Here is a 20,625-nt window from a genome sequence, read left to right as displayed (position 1 = left end):
TTGTCATGAAATTAAATATACAATTACCATATGATCCAGCAATTCTACCTCTAGGTATATATTCAAAAGAAGTGAAGACAGGAACTCAAACATTTGTACACCCACGTTGAAAGCACCACTTGGCAATAGCTAAAAGGTGCAAATAACCCAGATGTCCACTGATGGATGAATAAATAAAGTATATACATACATTGGAATTTTTCAACCTTAAAATGGAATGAATTTAGAAGAAAAGAAGGGAGAGAGGGATGAAAGGAGAGAGAGAGGAAGGAGCAAGTTAGGGAGGACACGAGGGAGGAAGAGGGGGAGGAAAGAAAAATTTCTGACATATGCTACAGCATGGATGAATCTTGAAAACTTCATGCTAAGTGACACAAGTCAGACACAAAAGGACAAATATTTAATGATTTAACTTACATTAAGTACCCAGAATAGTCAAATTCATACAGAGAGAAAGTAAAAAGTTATCAGGGACTAAAAGTAAGGAATAATGGGAATTTACTGTTTCCATGGGTACAAAAGATAAAATTTATGTAAATGAAAAGTGGTGACAGTAGTACAACAATGTGAATATACTTAATGCCACTGAATTGTACACTTAAAAATGGTTAAAATGGTAAACTTTCTGTTTTGTATATTTTATCATACATAAATTAAAATAATAGTAATAATGACTTTTAAGTAGTGTGGTACAGTTGAAGGAGCCCTGAATCAAGAAAGGGAGGATCACACTGCAGCACTGATATTTACTGTGTGGTCTTAGGTTAAGTAATTTGAACTCTCCCGGACTCAGTCTTTTCATCTTTGAAATGAGAAGACTGTAATAGATGATGAAAGGATTTCTTTTCAGTTCAAAATATTCCATGAAAGCACGTTCCAGATCCAAGAACTGAAGCTAACAATCAGGCTGCTGCCACTCAAGTGGAGGTAGCATCCCAACTAAGTCTTACCAGTTTTAAGACATTCTGTTCAAGACAGTATTTATCACAAAAGCAGATGAAAATGATCATAGCTCTGGAACAAAGGGAATTAAAAACCTCTATCTCCAGGGGTATTAAAAACCCCAACTCTGTGTTCTTGAGGTTCAAACTGTGGTATTATAAAGAACAGGGCAGTTGAGCAACGTGATGTTGAGCCCTGTGGGGTGGGTTACTTATCCTCTATGTTTGCTGATAAATAAATATTGGCTTTTTTTTTTTTTTTTATCTTGAAGGGCCTAGCCTCCATTAAAGCTAAAAGCATTTATTCTAGTGTTATTCTGAGCTAAAGCAGGAAAATGGCTGCTTCAGTTTTTGTTTCAGGGAGGCAAAAAGATCAGTATCTGTTCTCTTAGCCTTTACACACCACGTCAATTACCATGAGCCGACTAACGCCAAATTTCCTAATTAACACTGAACTCAAACACAGATTCCCAGCAACACCTTCCTCAAACAAAGGAACTGTTCAATAACTTCATGAGCCAAAACCAAGACATACGCCAATGTGTTAAATAAGGAATGGGTACTTAGAGGGATCCCTCAATCTTGTAAAGAAACGTGTTTTCCCACCTCCTTATGTCTATGAAAATGACTCATGACACATATAAGCAATAATTAGGAAAGAGAAGAAACATGAAAGCAGATTTTGACTCAATAAAATAAAGAACTCTAGAGATTCCCAAAAATGAATCTGGTTGCCTCTCTCTGAATAAAATGTTCAACCCATGGATAAACAACTATAAATCAAAAGCTGCATCATAGACTGATAAATTGAGATAATGTCTAAGATTCCACCTAACCCTATTATCTACAATTCTATGAGATCATTACAATAATATCTATATACTATTAACTGTATACTAGGAGATACTAGGAGAGTTCAGATTTATTAGCTGTATTATCTCAACTGTCCTCTCGATACATAGAAATCCACTTTTACTACAAGGCAAGAAGTACACTGAGCCTCTGGAGATGATTAACAAAAGATAATGTACATCTTCACACCTTCAGGTAAGAAAGGCACCAAAGACTTTAGAATCAGATAACCTTCCATGAGATTCCTTGCCCAGACACTGTGTGACTTGGGACAATTTATGTAACCTCCCTGAGCTTTAGTTTATAACAGAGAATATCATCTTAAGCTCACAGCGTTGTTAATGAAAACTTCATTAAAGTACCTAACAACCTAACACTATATAAAAAAGTATTTTCTTTCAAATCGTATTCATTCTTTAATAATCTGCTTAGAAGTTACCATCTTCACGTTCTCCATGACTTTCTAAGCCAAAATAATTTTTCTCAACTTCCAAAGTATGTTGCACCTATCTCTCTATAAATGAGATCACATTTTTGAACCCTCAATTATAGGAGAAAATGAACTTAAGACTATGGTATAATTGCAATTTAACAAGCCTGGTGAGGAATAAATGGGGTTAATGAATATTTCATTAACTAGTTTAACCTTTTTTTTTTTTTTTAAGATTAAAAAAGCTCAGACACCCTTAATCATGTACAAGTCAAGGCCCAAAAGGAGACTTCCAAATTCCTCTCCCACTGTACCATTCTCAGATCCAACAGACCAACCTTGACTTTGTTCAGACAATATTATCCCCATAGAAACTTCTGCACCCCAAACAATCTCCTGATGTCTAGATGTCTAGACCCAATTCAACCAATAAAACCCAATTGTACTGCCACTTTCTCTCTGAAACCAACCACAATGTCGCAGGAAATTTTCTACTTTCTTTAAACAGGACATTTCGCTTAAGCCTCAATTTTGCCATTGAAAGACAAATGTTTTCTTGTGTGTGTAGTGTCCTCTCCCACTAGACTAAGTTTTCATGCTCTGTGGATATCCCTTACCCTCACTGCATTCTACTGTATTCTTTCCCCAATTCCAATATGTACCACAATGCTTATCACAACATAGATAATCAAAAAATATTTATGAATGACATCCAATCTCCCAAACAACTGAAGCTTCTTAAGGAAAAGGGAAAATGGCAAAGGAATAAAAAATAAATTGACACACGCTTTAGATACTTATTTTTCAATTAAAATTACAGATCAAAAATGTGTAAATGGTCAATGTTCATGTAATAGAATACTGCATAATGACAAAAGCAAACAATCTAAAAACTACATTCTGCTGTCTGAATCTCCCAAACATTACTTTCAGTGACAGAGGCCAGTCAAAAAGGAGAATATGTTGGATGATTCTATTTATGTCCAAGAATAGACAAAACTAATCTATATTATTAGAAATCAGAATAACAGTTAACCCTGCAGGAAGGTAAGTGAGAGAGGCTTTTGAGATGCTGATAATATTCTGCTCCTTGATCTTTCTGCTGGTTACCAAAGGTCCAATTCACTTAGGAAACACCATAATTTATGCACTTTTCCATAAAATATTAGTATTTCAATTTAAAAGTTTGGAAATAAAGTTAATGTGTTTATTATAGTTTGTCTGTTCTGAAAAAAAAAATGTTAACTCCAAGAATTTATCTAGAAGCCTAAAAGCATTATCACCACAGTAGAAATTTTTAAAATAAGTATCTACAAGAGACCAAGCCTTAATCCTACTTAGAATAACCTTATAATACTTTATTGCCCTTTAACCAATACTTTATTGCCTGCTTTTAAACATCCTCTTACTAAACAGAGAGAAAAATTAAAATTTGAATTAACTGCTCAAGACTCCTGTCATTAAATATTATCATCACTATGTCTTTCCCACTATATCCTACATAATTTAATCCTGTTCTAAGGGACTAAAAGAATTAAAAGTTAACCTGATATAAAGTAATGAAGAAAAAAATTTTTTGAAATGTTTATTTATGTTTAGAAACTGTGTAATACAGAAAGATAAAATATGACCAAAATATTTTGAAAAAAATAAATTCCAAGAAACTGGAGTTTAGTGTTAGCTTGTTAAAATATATTAACAGGAACATTCATACAGGAAAAAAATAACTTATTTTCAATGTTACTTAAACCATATATTTCTAAAAATTAGCAAAAATGATTAAAATAAATGTTAGTCTGAAATTTCACATATGATTAGCATCAATTTAGACATTTTTAAACAAAAAGTATAAAACTACTTTTCTGTTTTATATAAAATCTAGATTTCCATTACTAACTTACACATTCCAACTAAAATTTTTTTCAGTGTGGTATAAGGGTTTTAAAATCCATGGCCTATAGTAAATATGCTCTTCTTATTGAATAGATAGGTAGGTAGGTAGGTAGATAAATATAAATATACATAGCATCATACATGTGCTTTAGGAAACTGGAATATAATTTTTAAAAATTCAAATGAAACGGCTTGTATGATTTGAGGCAGGGAGATACCATACTGGGAACAGAATTGACATTAAATGATACAAACAGGGTGCCTTACTAAAATAATCCTCACTCACTACATGAGTTAAATAAAATTCTCAGTTCTCATATGATTTTGATTTAATGCAAGCACTATATGATATATTTTATCTGGGATCTTATTCATTTAACTAAAATACGTATCAATTTAATGAGTTTTACATGTATTACTTTCAATTTAGAGTTGCTAAGAACAAATTATAGTTTATGGTCTATTAATTATGGAAAATAATATAAAGAAACTATTTCAAAGCAAAATACTCACATAAAGCATAGAAAAATATCACTCGAATATCACAGAAGTGGTCTTAACTACAAAAAATCAAGTTACTTCCAAATATAAGCATTGTGTGATCTCATGCTTTTAGTATTTTAAATGGAATATTTTCTTCTAGATGTCAGCAGGCATATTTTCAACCACATTTGACAATACTTGCAGTAAGTCCTTCACATCCTTAAACTAAGCCTTGCCTATTTAAATACTCAATTTTTTTCATATGAAGGCTATAATTCATTTTGAAAATTTTGGCTTTAAAAAAAAGCTAAGTATTTTCTAAGGTAAATTGCACCATTTCTAAAAATCTCAGTATTATAATGATAAATAAATCAGCACATAACTGAGATAACAGTACTTACAAACATCTATTAAAGTTGATAATCAACATACCAACTGGGACATATCCCATGGTATTTCTTAATAGATTGGAATATAAAATTTGGCTCAAATACAACATGTTATGTATATACAAGTAAAAAGTTAAAAAGTAAATCTCTATACAACATAATATATGACACGCGTGGAATATGGATGACTAAGGACAAAATTAAACTTATCGAGAGAAAATTAAGAATGATCATTTAATAATGGTTTCATTTTACCAAAAAAAACTGGTTCCAAGACTTAATTAACTGCAACTTCTATATTTTAATTTTCTGGATCAATAGGCAAAATTTTTGAAGATGTGAGCAATTTATAAATTTCATTTTAAAAGTTATTAAAGAAATATATTTTTAATAAATGAAGTACTTTAGATAAAATATATTTGCTAGAAGTCATGTTGCTTTTCATAAATAACTAATAGAAATTAACAATCTGTAAAAATTAGCTTACTAATTAGGATGGGAAAGCAAAGATATATTCCATCCACATAATAAAAGTAATCTAAATTTTACAATGTAGAACTATTTCACTAGAATATATTTCATGTTTTGAAACCTTTTTTCATACCTTCAAGCAATTTTCTTTTTAACATATTAAAGTTTGTTTTCAACTAAAATTTAAGAAGTCATAACTACTGGCTTTCTTTCTATAAACCTCTTTCAATTTAAAGAAATACGACCTCCAAATAAAGTAACCCAAAAACGAATGAAAATATGATCTAATATCCGTTTCTTTTAAAATACATTAACTACAGACATATCAAATGTCTAATCTATGTTATGGGTATACTTTTCTCAGTGCCTATGAATACACATGAAATTGTTATTTAGGTGACAAATACTTAGGCTTTGATATTAAATGGCAACTTTTAAAAATCTTTGTCCATATCCTCTTAAAAAGGCAAAAATAAGGTACTTGCCCTTACAGTTACTAGTACAGTATGAAGCAGCAACAGTTTACTCTAGTTGCAACATGGATTAACAGTTATTACCCCGACAACAGTTAACATTACCACAAGAGAGACTATGATCTAGTATACTTCAGGCATTAAAGAGAGATTTTTAGTGTCTCAGTAAAAGACAGAAGAACTTCAGATATTTTTCTAAGGTTTTGTATAAAACTAACACACTTGCATAAGAGACACGACTGAGTTTTTTCCCCTTCATAATACATGAAAATTGCCATAAGCCATATTTTAACATAATACTTACCAGCATGTGGGTAGTTTCAGAAGTTTAACATAAAGAGCAGTGCTAAAAGAGGGAATAATGGGTACAGGTAAGCAGTAAGATCCCCTACAATCCAAAGATGTCAGTCCTGCCTGGAAACCAAATATCTGAAACAAAAAGAAAAGATCCAAATGTTCACAGAGACAAAGTTTTAATAAGCACAGGATGAAATACGTCAGTTTCAATTTGCTCTACAACAGCTGCACACTAAATATGTTCCAATGTCTTTTTCCACTTTCCAAACATCAACATTTTCTTTTATTCAATTTAACATTGACTAAATCCAAATTAAGGGATTTAAACATACAGTATTTTTCATTTCCCTGAAAGATCACTGCTTCTTACTAACTCTAAGTTTCACATTTTGTTTCTAAACATAATTATTATTTAGTGTTTTACTGTCTGCTAAAATGCACACACTTTCTAGTAATATAAACTGCCTGTATTGTGCACATTGTAAAAATTAGTAAATTACCGTTAATATCATTTAATGCCTAAAAAACATTAATTACGACAAAAACAATCATAAAAATGTATTTTGCCTTCAACTTACATTATGCACACACAAAAAGGATACCCAAATATATCCTAAAATGTTACAAAGTACCCCTTTCTTTTGTGAAAATTGTATGGCTAATGTTTTCACCCCAGGAAATTTGGTACATGACATACACTACACTCTTCATATGTTTATACTTAAAACGAGATCACACTCAAAAATTTTAAAAGCATTCCTTAAAATTCCTGAACAGTATATTTGCTTTGAAGGAAGAACCAATATAACATCACATTTTACATGAACCACTATAGAGAACTTACTACAAATGAGTTCCAATTCGTTCCAATAATATAAAAGATAAACATCTCAAACATAAAACACTAACACACAGGGATACAAAACAAAGTTACTGGTTTCCAACAACATACTAAAGTAAGTTAACCCTAACACTTATCTTTCCTTATTATTTTTTACTCCTTGGATTCATAAAGCACTGAATTTCCTATCTCTAGGATTTATATTAACTGATAAGTTCTACAATGAAACATGTTTAAGATTGTTCAATTTTCAAAAATACTTTCATTCAATGAACTTACAAACTGATGATCATTTTCTTAAAAAAGTATTAAACTATTCCCAAATGGTTTCAAAAAGCTATCATGTCCCTATCATTCATCAAACTGACAATGTCAAATCATTTCCTTTGAAGTCAGTTTTAAGTGAACAAAATAATTTTTTAGAAATGAGACATTAGTTAGAATTACATATTTTTAAAGAAAAACTCCATTTCAAAAGACCTACCTAATTACTATCAGAGAAAATGAAAGTGAACACCTATTAATTCCTGTAAATCCTACTGTCACCACGTGGCAAGAAATACAGATTGAGAAAAAAATGTTTCTAATACTTAAATGATCAACCTTGAAAATTAAGTTATCCACATCCATTCTCTTTAAAGACTTGTTCTGAGCAATACTGTATGCAAAGAATTTTTAGGCACTGTGCAATTTCAGCATTTCACATTTCCTCTAAAAGGCCCATTGTAAAAGATTCTAAACTTTACAATTACTATGCCATTTAATAAAAAACATTTTAAAACATTGCCCAACCTCCAAATATTTCTAGACTGTGAATAAGGTTAATATTTTATCATATTACATTATCTGTGTCCAACTAAGAACTCTCTCAAGGCACTAATATTCTATAAAATGCCCAAACAGTATAATCACAGACACTATCAGTAATTATACTCAGATGGAAACTGGGTGTAGAGGAGATCCCTGCTGGATGTTTGCAGAACTGCAAAAGACTCTGGGGAAACCATACCTTATTCTGTAATATTTTTTAAACTATTATTAAATTTGTATGCTGTTCAGAGACACTTCTAAGAGAACATTCAGGCAAATATAATGAAAGAGGGCCTACCTACTGTATCAAAAGCAATTATTTCAGGGCAGCCTAGGTGGCTCAGTATTCAGGTGAGTGTCCAAATCTTGATTTCACCTCAGGTCATCATCTCACGGTCATGAGATCAAGCCCTACATAGGGCTCCAGGCTGGGAGTGCAGCCTGCTTAAGATTCTCTCTTCCTATCTCCCTCTGTACCCCCAAAACACACTCTTTCCCTCTTTCTCCCCCCAAAAATTATTCAAAATAACCAATTTCCAACTCTCTTTTTCATTTTTTAATATTTATATATTTTTGGGAGACAGAAAAAGACAGTGCAAGCAGGGGAGGGGCAGAGAGAGAGAGGGAGACACAGAATCCGAAGCAGGCTCCAGGCTCCGAGCTGTCAGCACAGAGCCCAATGCGGGGCTCGAACCAACAGAGCATGGGATCATGACCTGGGCTGAAGTTGGACATCCAACCAACTGAGCCACCCAGGCGCCCCCAACTCTCTTTTAAATTAGCACTGCTAGGAATTTATCCAAGGGATACAGGAGTACTGATGCATAGGGGCACTTGTACCCCAACGTTTATAGCAGCACTCTCAACAATAGCCAAATTATGGAAAGAGCCTAAATGTCCATCAACTGATGAATGGATAAAGAAATTGTGGTTTATATACACAATGGAATACTACGTGGCAATGAGAAAAAATGAAATATGGCCTTTTGTAGCAACGTGGATGGAACTGGAGAGTGTGATGCTAAGTGAGATAAGCCATACAGAGAAAGACAGATACCATATGGTTTCACTCTTATGTGGATCCTGAGAAACGTAACAGAAACCCATGGGGGAGAGGAAGGAAAAAAAAAAAAAAAAAAGAGGTTAGAGTGGGAGAGAGCCAAAGCATAAGAGACTGTTAAAAACTGAGAACAAACTGAGGGTTGATGGGGGGTGGGAGGGAGGGGAGGGTGGGTGATGGGTATTGAGGAGGGAACCTTTTGGGATGAGCACTGGGTGTTGTATGGAAACCAATTTGACAGTAAATTTCATATATTAAAAAATAAATAAATAAATAAAATCCAGCACGCAAGGAAAAAAAAATAAATAAATAAATGATATTACTTAAAAAAAAAAAAATTTACAATAACGAAGGGTCACCTCCGTGGCTCAGTCCGTTAAGCGTCCGACTTCCCCTCAGGTCATGATCTCACCATTCATGTGTTGGAGCCCTGTGTTGGGCTCTGTGCTGACAGCTCAGAGCCTGGAGCCTGCTTCGGCTTCTGTGCCTCCCTCTCTCTCTGCCCCTAACTCACTCGTATTCTGTCTCTGTCTCTCTCAAAAATAAATAAACATTAAAAAAAAATTTAGGGGCGCCTGGGTGGCTCAGTCGGTTAAGCATCTGACTTCAACTCAGGTCGTGATCTCATGGTTCATGAGTTTGAGCCCCACATCGGGCTCTGTGCTGACAACTCAGAGCCTGGAACCTGCTTTGGATTCTGTGTCTCCCTTTCTCTCTGCCCCTCCTCCGTTCATGTGCGCGCGCTCTCTCTCTCTCTCTCTCTCTGTCTTTCTCAAATATAAATAGACGCTAAAAAAAATTTTAATTACAGTAATGAAATACATAGATTTATAATACCTACTTAACTAACTTGTCCATAGCCCTTAACCAACATTACAAAAACTTTACCTAGAAAAATGGAAACAGAGTATAAATTGAAGTTGCTTTCACCAAGGATAGTTTATATACTCAGAAACAGAGTAAAAGTACTGAACACTGCAAACTAATCATCTGAACCAGCAAAAAACGTATGAAGCTGTAAGTGTAAATACCAATAAAAATTTTAGCTGAAGGAAAGGTCACCTTGAATAAGATGACTTATACATCACATTAAATGAACAATTCAACATGTAGTGCCGCCTTTTAAAAAATCCAATTAGAATATTAAAAATTTATCATCTATATTTTAACACTTTACAATGTCCTTGAATTAACATAAATAGAAGAAACTGTAGATTTAGAAATATAAAAAATTTCTAGTAAGTTTTTAATAAAATTACTATGCTGTATTATAATTTTCAATAATAAAAGGCAAAAAGTATAAAAACACACTAACTGTAAATGACAATGAAAACATACTAATTGTGATGTAAAATAAATCATTTTTATGCTATTGTCATTTTAAGACACCTGGTACAATAGTATAACCAACATCCTAAAGATATGTCTCTTTCTTAAAGGAACAGAAAAAAAAAATCAAGCATTGACTTCATGATGAAACTTCATCCATAAATCTGTTGCATTTCTATCACCAATAATGAAGCAGCAGAAGGAAAAATTAAGGAATCAATCCCATTTACAATTGCACCAAAAACAATAAAATATCTAGAAATAAACCAAAGAAGTAAAAGACCTGTACTCTGAAAACTACACAATTATGAATGAAACTTAAGATGACATAAATAGAAAAATATCCCATGCTCATAGATGAAAACTAATATTGTTAAAATGTCTATCCCACCCAAAGCAGTCTACATATTTAATCCAATCCCTATCAAAATACTACCAGCATTTTTCACAGAGCTAGAAAAAAACAATCCTAAAATTTGTATGGAACCACAGAAGACCCCAAATAGCCAAAGCAATCGTGAAAAAGAAAAACAAAACTGGAGGCATTACAATTCTGAACTTCCAGTTATACTACAAAGCTGTAGTGATCAAGACAGTGTGGCACTGTTAACAAAAATACACACTTAGATCAATGGAACAAAATAGAAAACCCAGAAATGAAGCCACAACTATATGGTCAATTAATCTTTGACAAAGAAGGAAAGAATATCCAATGGGGAAAAGCCACTTCAGCAAATGGTATTGGGAAAACTGGACATGAACATGCAGAAGAATGAAACCGGACCACTTTTTTACACCATACACAAAAATAATTCAAAATGGATTAAAGACCTAAATGTGAAACTTGAAAACATAAAAATCCTAGAAGAGAACACAAGCAGTAACCTTTTTGACATCAGCCATAGCAACTGCTTTTTAGATACGTCTCCAAAGGCAAGGGAAACAAAAGCAAAAATAAACTTTTGGGACTGCATCAAAATAAGAAACTTCTGCAGAGCAAAGGAAACAATCAACAACACTAAAAGGCAACCTACAGAATCAGAGAAGATATTTGGAAATGACATACCCAACAGTGATTTAGTATCAAAAATATATAAAGAACTTATCAAACTCAACACCCAAAAACCAAATAACCCAAATAAAAAATGGGCAGAAGACATGAATATGTATGTCTTTTTCCAAAAAAGACATCCATATGGCCAACAGACACATGAAAAGATGTTCAATGTTGCTCATTATCAGAGAAATACAAATCAAAACTGTAACAAATACAAATACAAAACTCAAACCTGTTAAAATGGCTAAACTCAAGAACACAAGAAACAACAGATGCTGGCAAAAACGTGGAGAAAGGGGAACCCTCTTGCACTGTTGGTGAGAATGTAAACTGGTGCAGCCACTCTGGAAAACAGTATGGAAGTTCCTCAGAAAGTTAAAAATAGAACTACCCTACGACTCAGCAATGGCACTACTAGGTATTTACCTAAAGAATACAAAAATACTAATTCAAAGGGATACAAGCATCTCAATGTTTATATAGCAGCAGCAGCCACAACAGCCAAATGATGGAAAAAGCCCAGGTACTCACGGACTAATTAATGGATAAAGATGAGGTATATACATATACACACACAATGAAGTATTACCATACAGCCATAAAAAAGAAAGAAATCCTGTCATATGCAACAACTCAGATGGACCTATAGGTTATTACACAAGTAAAATAAGTCAGAAAAAAAATACCAGATGCTTTCACTTCTATGTGGATTTTAAGAAAGAAAACAAATGACCAAAGGGTGAAAAAAGAGAAAGGCAAACCAAGAAACATGCTCTTAACTATAGCAAACAAATTGATGGTACCATAGTGGAGATGGGTGGGGGAATGGGTTAAATAAGTGATGGGATTAAGGAGTGCACTTGTGACGAGCACCAGGTGTTGTATGGAAGTATTGAATCACTATGTTGTACACCTGAAATTAACATTACATGTATACTAACAGGAACTTAAATGAAACCTTTTTTAATATTTAAAAAAATATATAAAATAGCACAGCTGCTATTCATAATCATATGCTGTGTATTTAAAATTAAACATGGAGCACCTAGGTGGTTCAGTCAGCTAAGTACATCTGACTTTCGCTCAGGTCATGATCTCATGATTTGTGGTTTGAGCCCCACATCAGGCTCTGCACTGACAGTGTGGAGCCTACTTGGGATTCTCTTTCTCTCCACCCCTGTCCCGGTCTCTTTCTCTCTCAAAATAAATAAATAAACTTAAAATTTTAAAACCAAAAAAATAAAAATAAATTAAATTAAATTAAACATAAAATTACAATATTATTTAGCACTCCATTTCAGGCTATATATAGAAAATAAATAAAATCAGTGAAGTTAACAGGTAATGTGGAAATAACCCAAGTGTTCATCAATGAAAGAGTGTATTTACAAAATGTGGTACATAAATACAATGTAGTATTATTCAGACTCAAACTGTAAGCAAGTTTAAATTATGCTATGACATGGATGAATCTTAGAAACAGTATCTTAATAAAATACAACAGTTAAATGGACATTCATCATATGATTCCACTAATATGAGGTACTAAGTAGTCAAATTCATAGAAACAAAGGGTAGAATGGTGGTTACCCAGGGACAGAGGAGAGAGAACTTGGAATAATTTAATCAAGTTTTAGTTTGGGTTCATGAGAAGATTCTGGCGATGGATGGTAATGACACTTGCACAATTATGAACGTAGTTACTCTCCTGAACTATACAACTAAAAATTCTGCAACTGGTAATTTTTATGTTTTTTTGTTTTCCTTTGTTTTGTTTTTTAAGTAATCTCTACTCCTAATGTGGGCCTCAAACTCACAACCCAGAGATCAAGAGTTGCATCCTCTACCGAATGAGTCAGCCAGGCACCCTGGTAATTTTTATGTTAAGTGTATTTTACAAAAATAAAAAAAGTAAAACAGTAAAAAAAAAAAAAAAAAGTTAATCCATTTACAGAAATACATTGGAATAAGCAAAAACTAAAGAAAGAAGGATTATAGTGAAAATTCTACAGAATAATGAGCATTTGGGGAAGGAAAAGCCTTCAGGAGGTGGAATCAGATCTATTTGATTAAAAACTGAACTTCAGAGCTAAAACTGCTTAGATATTAAATAAACCACTTCATTTCACATATGGGAAAGTGAGGTCCAATAAGGATAAAGGACTTCTTCAAAACTCCATATTGCCAGAACAGCAATTTGATGCTTCATTTGAGTTAGCTCATATATTAGCTCACAATTTCACTCTGCCTTGCTTCCTCCCTCCACTTCCTCTTTCCCCTCTCAAAAAAATATGCTAGATTCTCCACTTATTCTTTCTTTTTTAATTTTTTTTAATGTTCATTTATCTTTGGCAAAGACTGACAGAAAAACACAGTACAAGTGGGGGCAGACAGAGAGGGGGCCACAGAATCCAAAGCAGGCTCCAGGCTCTGAGCTGTCAGCACGGAGCCCGATACAAGGCTCGAACCCATGGACCACGAGATCATGACCTGAGCCAAAGTCTGACACTTAACCCACTGAGCCACCCAGGTGCCCCTCCACTTAATTCTTAAAAAACTTTCTCACCACTATCTCTTCTCCAACCTTCAGTAAAATTCCATTTCTCATCTTTAATCAGCAAGTATCTTGACAGAGAAGCCTGGAGAATGCTGCATTTTTTTTCATTGCCTACTCATTCTTTAAACCCTCTAAATCTAGTTTTTGCTCATATATCCACTGAAACAAAAAAGCTCTGGACTGAAAATGACAATTACGTTTTTTTCTTATGGAGAGAAATTAAATATTTTCTCCTCACTTAGCCCACTAACAATTTAACTGAGAAAATAAATTTTTTCATTACCCAGAATTTTTAAAATATGAATACTGTCATTCTGTCAACTACACTTTTTTAAATATAATTTATTGTCAAATTGGCTGGTCACCTACACTTTTAAAGAAACAAAATCCTTCAGAATACCTAATGAATGCTTGTAACTCAGTAACAGACAATTCAAAAATGGGCAAAAGATCCGAATAGATATTTCTCCAAAGAAGATATATCTAAATGGCCAATAAGCACATGAAAAAAAAAAGTTCAACATCACTAAACATTATGAAAACATATATCAAAATCAGAACGAAATACCATTTTACGACCACTAAGATGAATAAAATCAAAATAACCGACAATAACAAGTATTAGTAAAGATGTGAAGAAGTAAAAAATGTGGTGGTAGTAGAACAGGAAAAACAATTTAACAATCCTTTTGGGAAAAAGTTCTGTGCTTCCTAAGAATGTTAAAAATAGAGTTACCATTTGACCAGACAACTCCACACCTAGGTATATAACCAAAAGAAATGAAAACCTGTCTTCACACAAAAATCTATACACGGATGTTCATAACTACATTGTTCATAATAGCCAAAAACTAGAACCAACACAAATGCACATCAACAGATAATTGGATAAACAACATACAGTATATTCATATAATATTATTCTTCAGCCATAAAAAAGGAATAAAATCCTGATACATGCTACAATATGAATGAACCTTAAAAGCATTATGCTAAGTGAAAAAAGACAGACACAAAACAGCATATGCTGTAGGATTTCTTTTATATATGTCGAGGGGTGCCTGAATAGCTCAGTTGGTTAAGCATTGGACTCTTTGATTTTGGGCTCAGGTCAAGATCTCACGGTCATGAGATGCAGCTCCAGGTCAGGCTCTGCGCTGGGCGTGGAGCCTGCTTGAGATTCTCTATCTTCTCTCTCTCTTTCTCGCTCTCCCTCCCTCTCAAGAGAAGAAAAAGAAAAAGGAAAAGAGAAAAAGAAGAAAAAGAAAAAGAAGAGAAAAATAAAAAGAAAAAGAGAAAGAAAAAGAAAGAGAAAATGTCCAGAATAGGCAAATACATAGAAACAGAAAGTAGGTTAGTGATTACAAGGGGGGGTAGGAGGGGAGGAGTTAAATTTGGGATGTCTCCTGTCCACTTGTTTGTTATACCTTTATCTACTTGTTATACTTCATATATCTGAGAACAATCTTTAGCATTATTTTGTTTTCTTCATTTACATATATGGTGCCATACCTATGTATACCATTACGCTTCCTAGGATTCCCGCCAAAAATTACACTGGAGAGAGCTATCCCTGTGAGCATATCCAGACCTCCAGTTGTGTATATTTCCATATGCAAAAATTTCTCTGGGGCAGGGGTCAGCAAACCACAAGTCAAATTTCACCCAATGCCTGTTTTTGTACTGCCTACAAGCTATGAATAATTTTTACATACGAACATTCATAATCCATTTGGTGACAGGGAACACTAAGTGGGAACCCCAATGAGGTGAAATGTTACCCCAAGAAAAAGAATTCCATTCTTCTCATTAGTAAAACTGTATTATGAAAAAAGTGTACACTAAAACATTTTTACTTTCATCAACTCAAAATCTGTGGAAATTTGTTCTCTTATTATTTAAGTATTATATAAGATACTAAATTTTGTATCTTGGTCCCCAAAGTCTAAAATAGTTACTGTCTGATCTTTTAAAGAAAAGTTTGCTGACCCTTGCTTTAGGATAGACATTGAAAATTGGAATGGATGGGTATGAGGGAGATTTTTTTCAAATTAGATCCTGCAGAAGTACTCTCCAAAATGATACCAATTTATACACTTACCAGACATGTATAAAAGCACCATTTCTCCAAACCCCCAGAGAATACTATTTTGATGAGGTTGAAAATTACCAAATCTACAAACTCCAAGGGTTTTGATTCTACTATAATTTCTTTGATCTCTCTGAAACATCTGCCATAGCTGATCCTTATGAGTAACAAGGCCTAAAATTTATATATTATTGTAGTTTATAGGGTGCTTTCATGAAGTTACTTTCTTCATGTTTCAATCATCAGATGCTTTGCAATGTCCTTGCTACTTGATGCTATACACACACACACACACACACACACACACACACACACACACACACTTAAAGGATGGGTTTAGCAGTTAAACAGAGAGGACTTGATAAGACATGTAAAAGTAAGTTCAATCTGCGAGTTTTCTTCACACATCCATGCAAACTCTCCCAATTAAAAAATTTAATTATAGGGGCGCCTGGGTGGCTCAGTCAGTTAAGTGACTGACTTCAGCTTAAGACATGATCTCACAGTTCATGGGTTTGAGCCCTAGCACTCTGTGCTGACAGCTCAGAGCCTAGAGCCTGCTTAGGATTCTGTGTCTCCCTCTCTCTCTGCCTTTCCTCTGCTCGCAGTCTGTCTCTCTCAAAAATATTTTAAATAAACATTTAAAAAAATTTTAAGAAAAAAATAAAAATAAATTTAATTACATTAAATTGATGCTACACACCATTTCACCACAGTCACTATAGTTAAATTTAGGTATACAAAAGTAAAACTTGAGCATTTAAGTATTTAACTGAAAATTACTTAAGGCCTAAAATGCCACACATATGAAAAAAAGATTTAAAACCTCTACTATAATATTTTAGCACTATAATAGGAAAATTTATCTTTGGAAACCTTCTCAAAGGTTATAGTAATTATGCCAAGTAACATGAACTGCTATAAACTTTACAACAAATCAGTATTTTGAGTCAGTTCCAAACAGTCCAAATAAAAACTAAAACTCTCTATACCAAATCCTGAACATTTAAAAATGTACCAGGCCACTGAACAAGCACCCAAAATACAATAACATATTCAAGACTCAAGGCTTTATATTTTAAAGTATTCAATATTCTTAATGTCAATGACAAGTTTTTCTACATATAATATTCTTGCTCTGCCCAACAACAAACTTCCTGGAATACTTAACTTACCCATTATAGATAGCTCTAGTCAAATTAACCAAAATATAAAAGACAACTTTTATGTGTAAAAGCAAAAGACCTTTTCCCAAAACATAAATTTATCTAGATTATACTAGAATTAAGTGAGCTTTCAACTTATTAACAACAGTAGTAGTAAACAACAATCCCAGTAACTTTTATGTCAGTATGGAGGACAACCACATTGGTGACCATTGGCTTTGGTGACCATTCTCCTAAAGGATGGGACATGCCTTATTCATCTTTAATGCTGAGTGTCTGCACTATGTAAAGAACTTAATATTTACCAAACTGATGACCCCTACGTAAGCAGAATACCTTGGAAAGGTTAGTGAACTGCCTAAAATTAGTCCTGTTTCAACAAAACAAGGCAAATATTCTGAACATTATAATCTGGTATTCAAGTCATAAAAATATTTGGAAAAATACACTTCAGTGAATTACAAGAATGAATAAAAAAGCACAAATATAAAATATTACCTATATATCTAGCTTTCAAAAATACTTTCTGCTACTCTCCACATGACATAAAACACTGTGATAAATAATTCCAATAATGGCTCCTGTGAATCACACTTTCCTGTGTCCACACCCCTTTGAAAGAGGGTCACTCTCATCAAGGGAGTAGAGTCGCCACCATCTTCTTAAAAATGGGCTTCACATGGACTTCTAGGAAATCACGTCATTCTACTCTACATGGTTTGAAAACAAATTTCAACATCTTAAACTAGAGGTGATCTAAAACTGTTACATTTATATTGGTTTCTTTATGCCCTACAAATATGTAAATATTTTAAAACTTTGAAACATGGAACAATAAAGCATAAACCAATAAAATCAGGAATATGCTTTTGGAGTTCTCTAATTTTGGAGTCCTTTACATGAAATTTAGTGCATCTAGTACTTACGCTTGAATTCAAGTTTGTATAGTTTCCTTTAGTCCATAAAAGAATTTGATTAGATATATGTTGTCTCTACTTAAACTATACATCTGTGTTTGCTTAGCAAAACTACTTATTACTCAACATTTGGGTTTATTTATGTACCTATACTGGAATGCATTATTTATGCATTATGCCTCCCAATAATTTCTGTAACTTGATTTAAAGCATTAAACGTTCTCCTTTTGTGTCAAGAAATTAACATCAATTCAGTAAGAGGAAAGTAACTAAAAAAAACAAATGTGCTAATCCTTTATAAAGCATTATCTCACAAAAATGCTCCCCTCAAAGAAATCATAAGTTTTTTAAAACATACCTATAAAATGGGGTGCCTGGGTGGCTCAGTTGGTTAAGCATCCGGCTCAGGTTGTGATCTCACAGTTTGTGAGTTCGAGACTCAAGTCAGGCTCTGTGCTGACAGCTCGGAGCCTGGAGCCTGCTTCAGATTCTGTGTCTCCTCTCTCTGCCCCTCCCCTACTTGTGCTCTGTCTCTCTCTCAAAACAAATAAATAAATTTAAAAAAATTAAAAAAAAAAATCCCTATAAACTAAGTGGTCCTTCACACTAATAATTACCATCGGTGACATACAAAATCTTCAAAAATCTTAATTAACATTATCTTATAAACATCAAGCTATTAATCCCAAATAAATGAAGAAGTAACTTCAAAAGAGGTACACTTTTATTTAATTATGTTGAATAATGAATATCTATTATATATCATTTAAATCTCATCTTATGGGATACTAACTTTGAAGTTACAACTCCAGGAAAAAAGCTATTTAATTAATTCTCCGAGAGCCAAAGAGGTACTAATAAACAAAATTCACTTTTCCTACCTTAAGGTAGCAGTGTGCATAGCAATAATGAAGCAAATTATCAGATGGCTGAGTAAGATTGCTGACCACATGCACCAACTGTTCAGCATACATTGGCACAGAATGTTCCAGATTAATTTTATCCACCAGTATCTGAATGGATGGCAAAGGCCGAAGAGACTGGAAGTTTGTAGTATTCATGAAGTTACTTGAGTTCTAGAAAATAACAGAGTTCAATTTATATTTCAGGAAAACAGTGATTGGCATGCAATCCCCTCTATATAAGTCTCAGACTAGCATTTTTTGCAATGTTATCAAATCAATCTACAAAATGATGACTTTCTGTGGGACTCTTTTACCATAACCAAATATAAACATCTTCTACATATTTTTAAGTACGTCCTAGATTTCAAAAAATGTGTATTTATTGTAAAATTATTACTAATCATTTAGCTAAACTTTTTATTTTTCAATCAACTGGAAGAGTTCACTATGTGTGCTTCAGCACATTTAAAGGCATTTTCCTATGCTCGACCATTCCTAAATATTGTCCTAGGTATCTCAGAGCCAGCCACCATTTGTCTTCTTATCCTTTATTCATATTTAGATGACTAAGAAACCAATAAGACTACTCACACAAGAAGTAAAATTTGCAGGATGGAAAAATCCCTGATCCATATCTACTAAAAATAACATGCTAAAGGCTCATAAAATCCTAAGAATTTTGCATTAGTCTTGGTACTTTCAGTGTTACAGAACCTTTCCAAGCTTCCAAATAAATGCAGGTAGGTTGCAAGATGTCCAGAGTATGAACCCTGATTAGCAAGCAACCCCTTTGGGTCTTAGAAATAACTTAGTCCCCTAAAATGCCATACTGTCATTCTCAAAGAGGTACAGTATGACCTTCCATCCAGACGTACATGAAAATACGTGTGGCAAGAGTGGCTTCACAGTTTTGCCTGTCTTTCATTGTCACAATAATTGGGGAGCAATACTAGGATTTAGCAGGCACTGGCTAAAGATGGTAAATGCTAATGCAATACTTATCAACTCCAAAAAGCCAACAGTGCCACTACTCACAAACACTGTGCCTAAAAGTGACTAAGTTGAACATGGTTGAACATGCTTTCCTGACTATTAGTAATTTTTAAATGACACTTATTAAGAAATTACTTTTTCAAGTGATTTTATTTTGGATTACTGAGGTATAACATATGGTAAAGCATACAAACATTAAGTGAAGAGCTCAACAAAATTTTACATCTGTAACCACCACCCATTTCAAGCATTCTAGAAGGCTCTCCTATATCCCTTCCCAGGCAACATATTGGATCGCCACCAGAGGTAGCCAATACTCACTCTCATTACAATCACCACAGATTAGTTTTACCTATTCTTGAACTTTACAGAATCATACAGTACATACTTATTACTGCCTGCTTTCATTCAACATACCATCTCTAAGAATTATCTACGTTGTTCTATTCTTGACGTTAACACTTATTATGAAATAACCATTTCTAAAAATGCTTCTTGGTCTTAAGCTCTACAATTTTCCAGTATTAGATTAGCCATACTGTTTTTCCTTGGATTTGCATTTAAATGATACATCTTTTTCCATCCCATTTTTCTAACTTGTGCTGTAGTTTTCAGTGCCAGAATGTTTTGATTCTTTTTTTTATGGATCGAGGTCTCTTCTGAAACCTTCTA

At 33.5% G+C, this 20,625-nt stretch overlaps 1 protein-coding gene across 1 annotated transcript in view; it reads right to left on the bottom strand.

The window, feature by feature from the left end:
• VPS13B (vacuolar protein sorting 13 homolog B) overlaps window positions 1-20,625 on the bottom strand; it is a 795,867-nt gene that overhangs the window by 658,594 nt on the left and 116,648 nt on the right. Inside the window, 2 exon segments of the mRNA XM_042923372.1 lie at window positions 6,237-6,361; window positions 18,937-19,131. Coding sequence (XP_042779306.1) covers window positions 6,237-6,361; window positions 18,937-19,131 — 320 coding nt within the window.

The sequence above is a fragment of the Panthera leo genome, chromosome F2, assembly GCF_018350215.1.
Source record: "Panthera leo isolate Ple1 chromosome F2, P.leo_Ple1_pat1.1, whole genome shotgun sequence".
In the NCBI taxonomy this organism is placed as follows: Eukaryota; Metazoa; Chordata; class Mammalia; order Carnivora; family Felidae; genus Panthera; species Panthera leo.
This window is presented reverse-complemented; position numbering and strand designations above follow the sequence as displayed.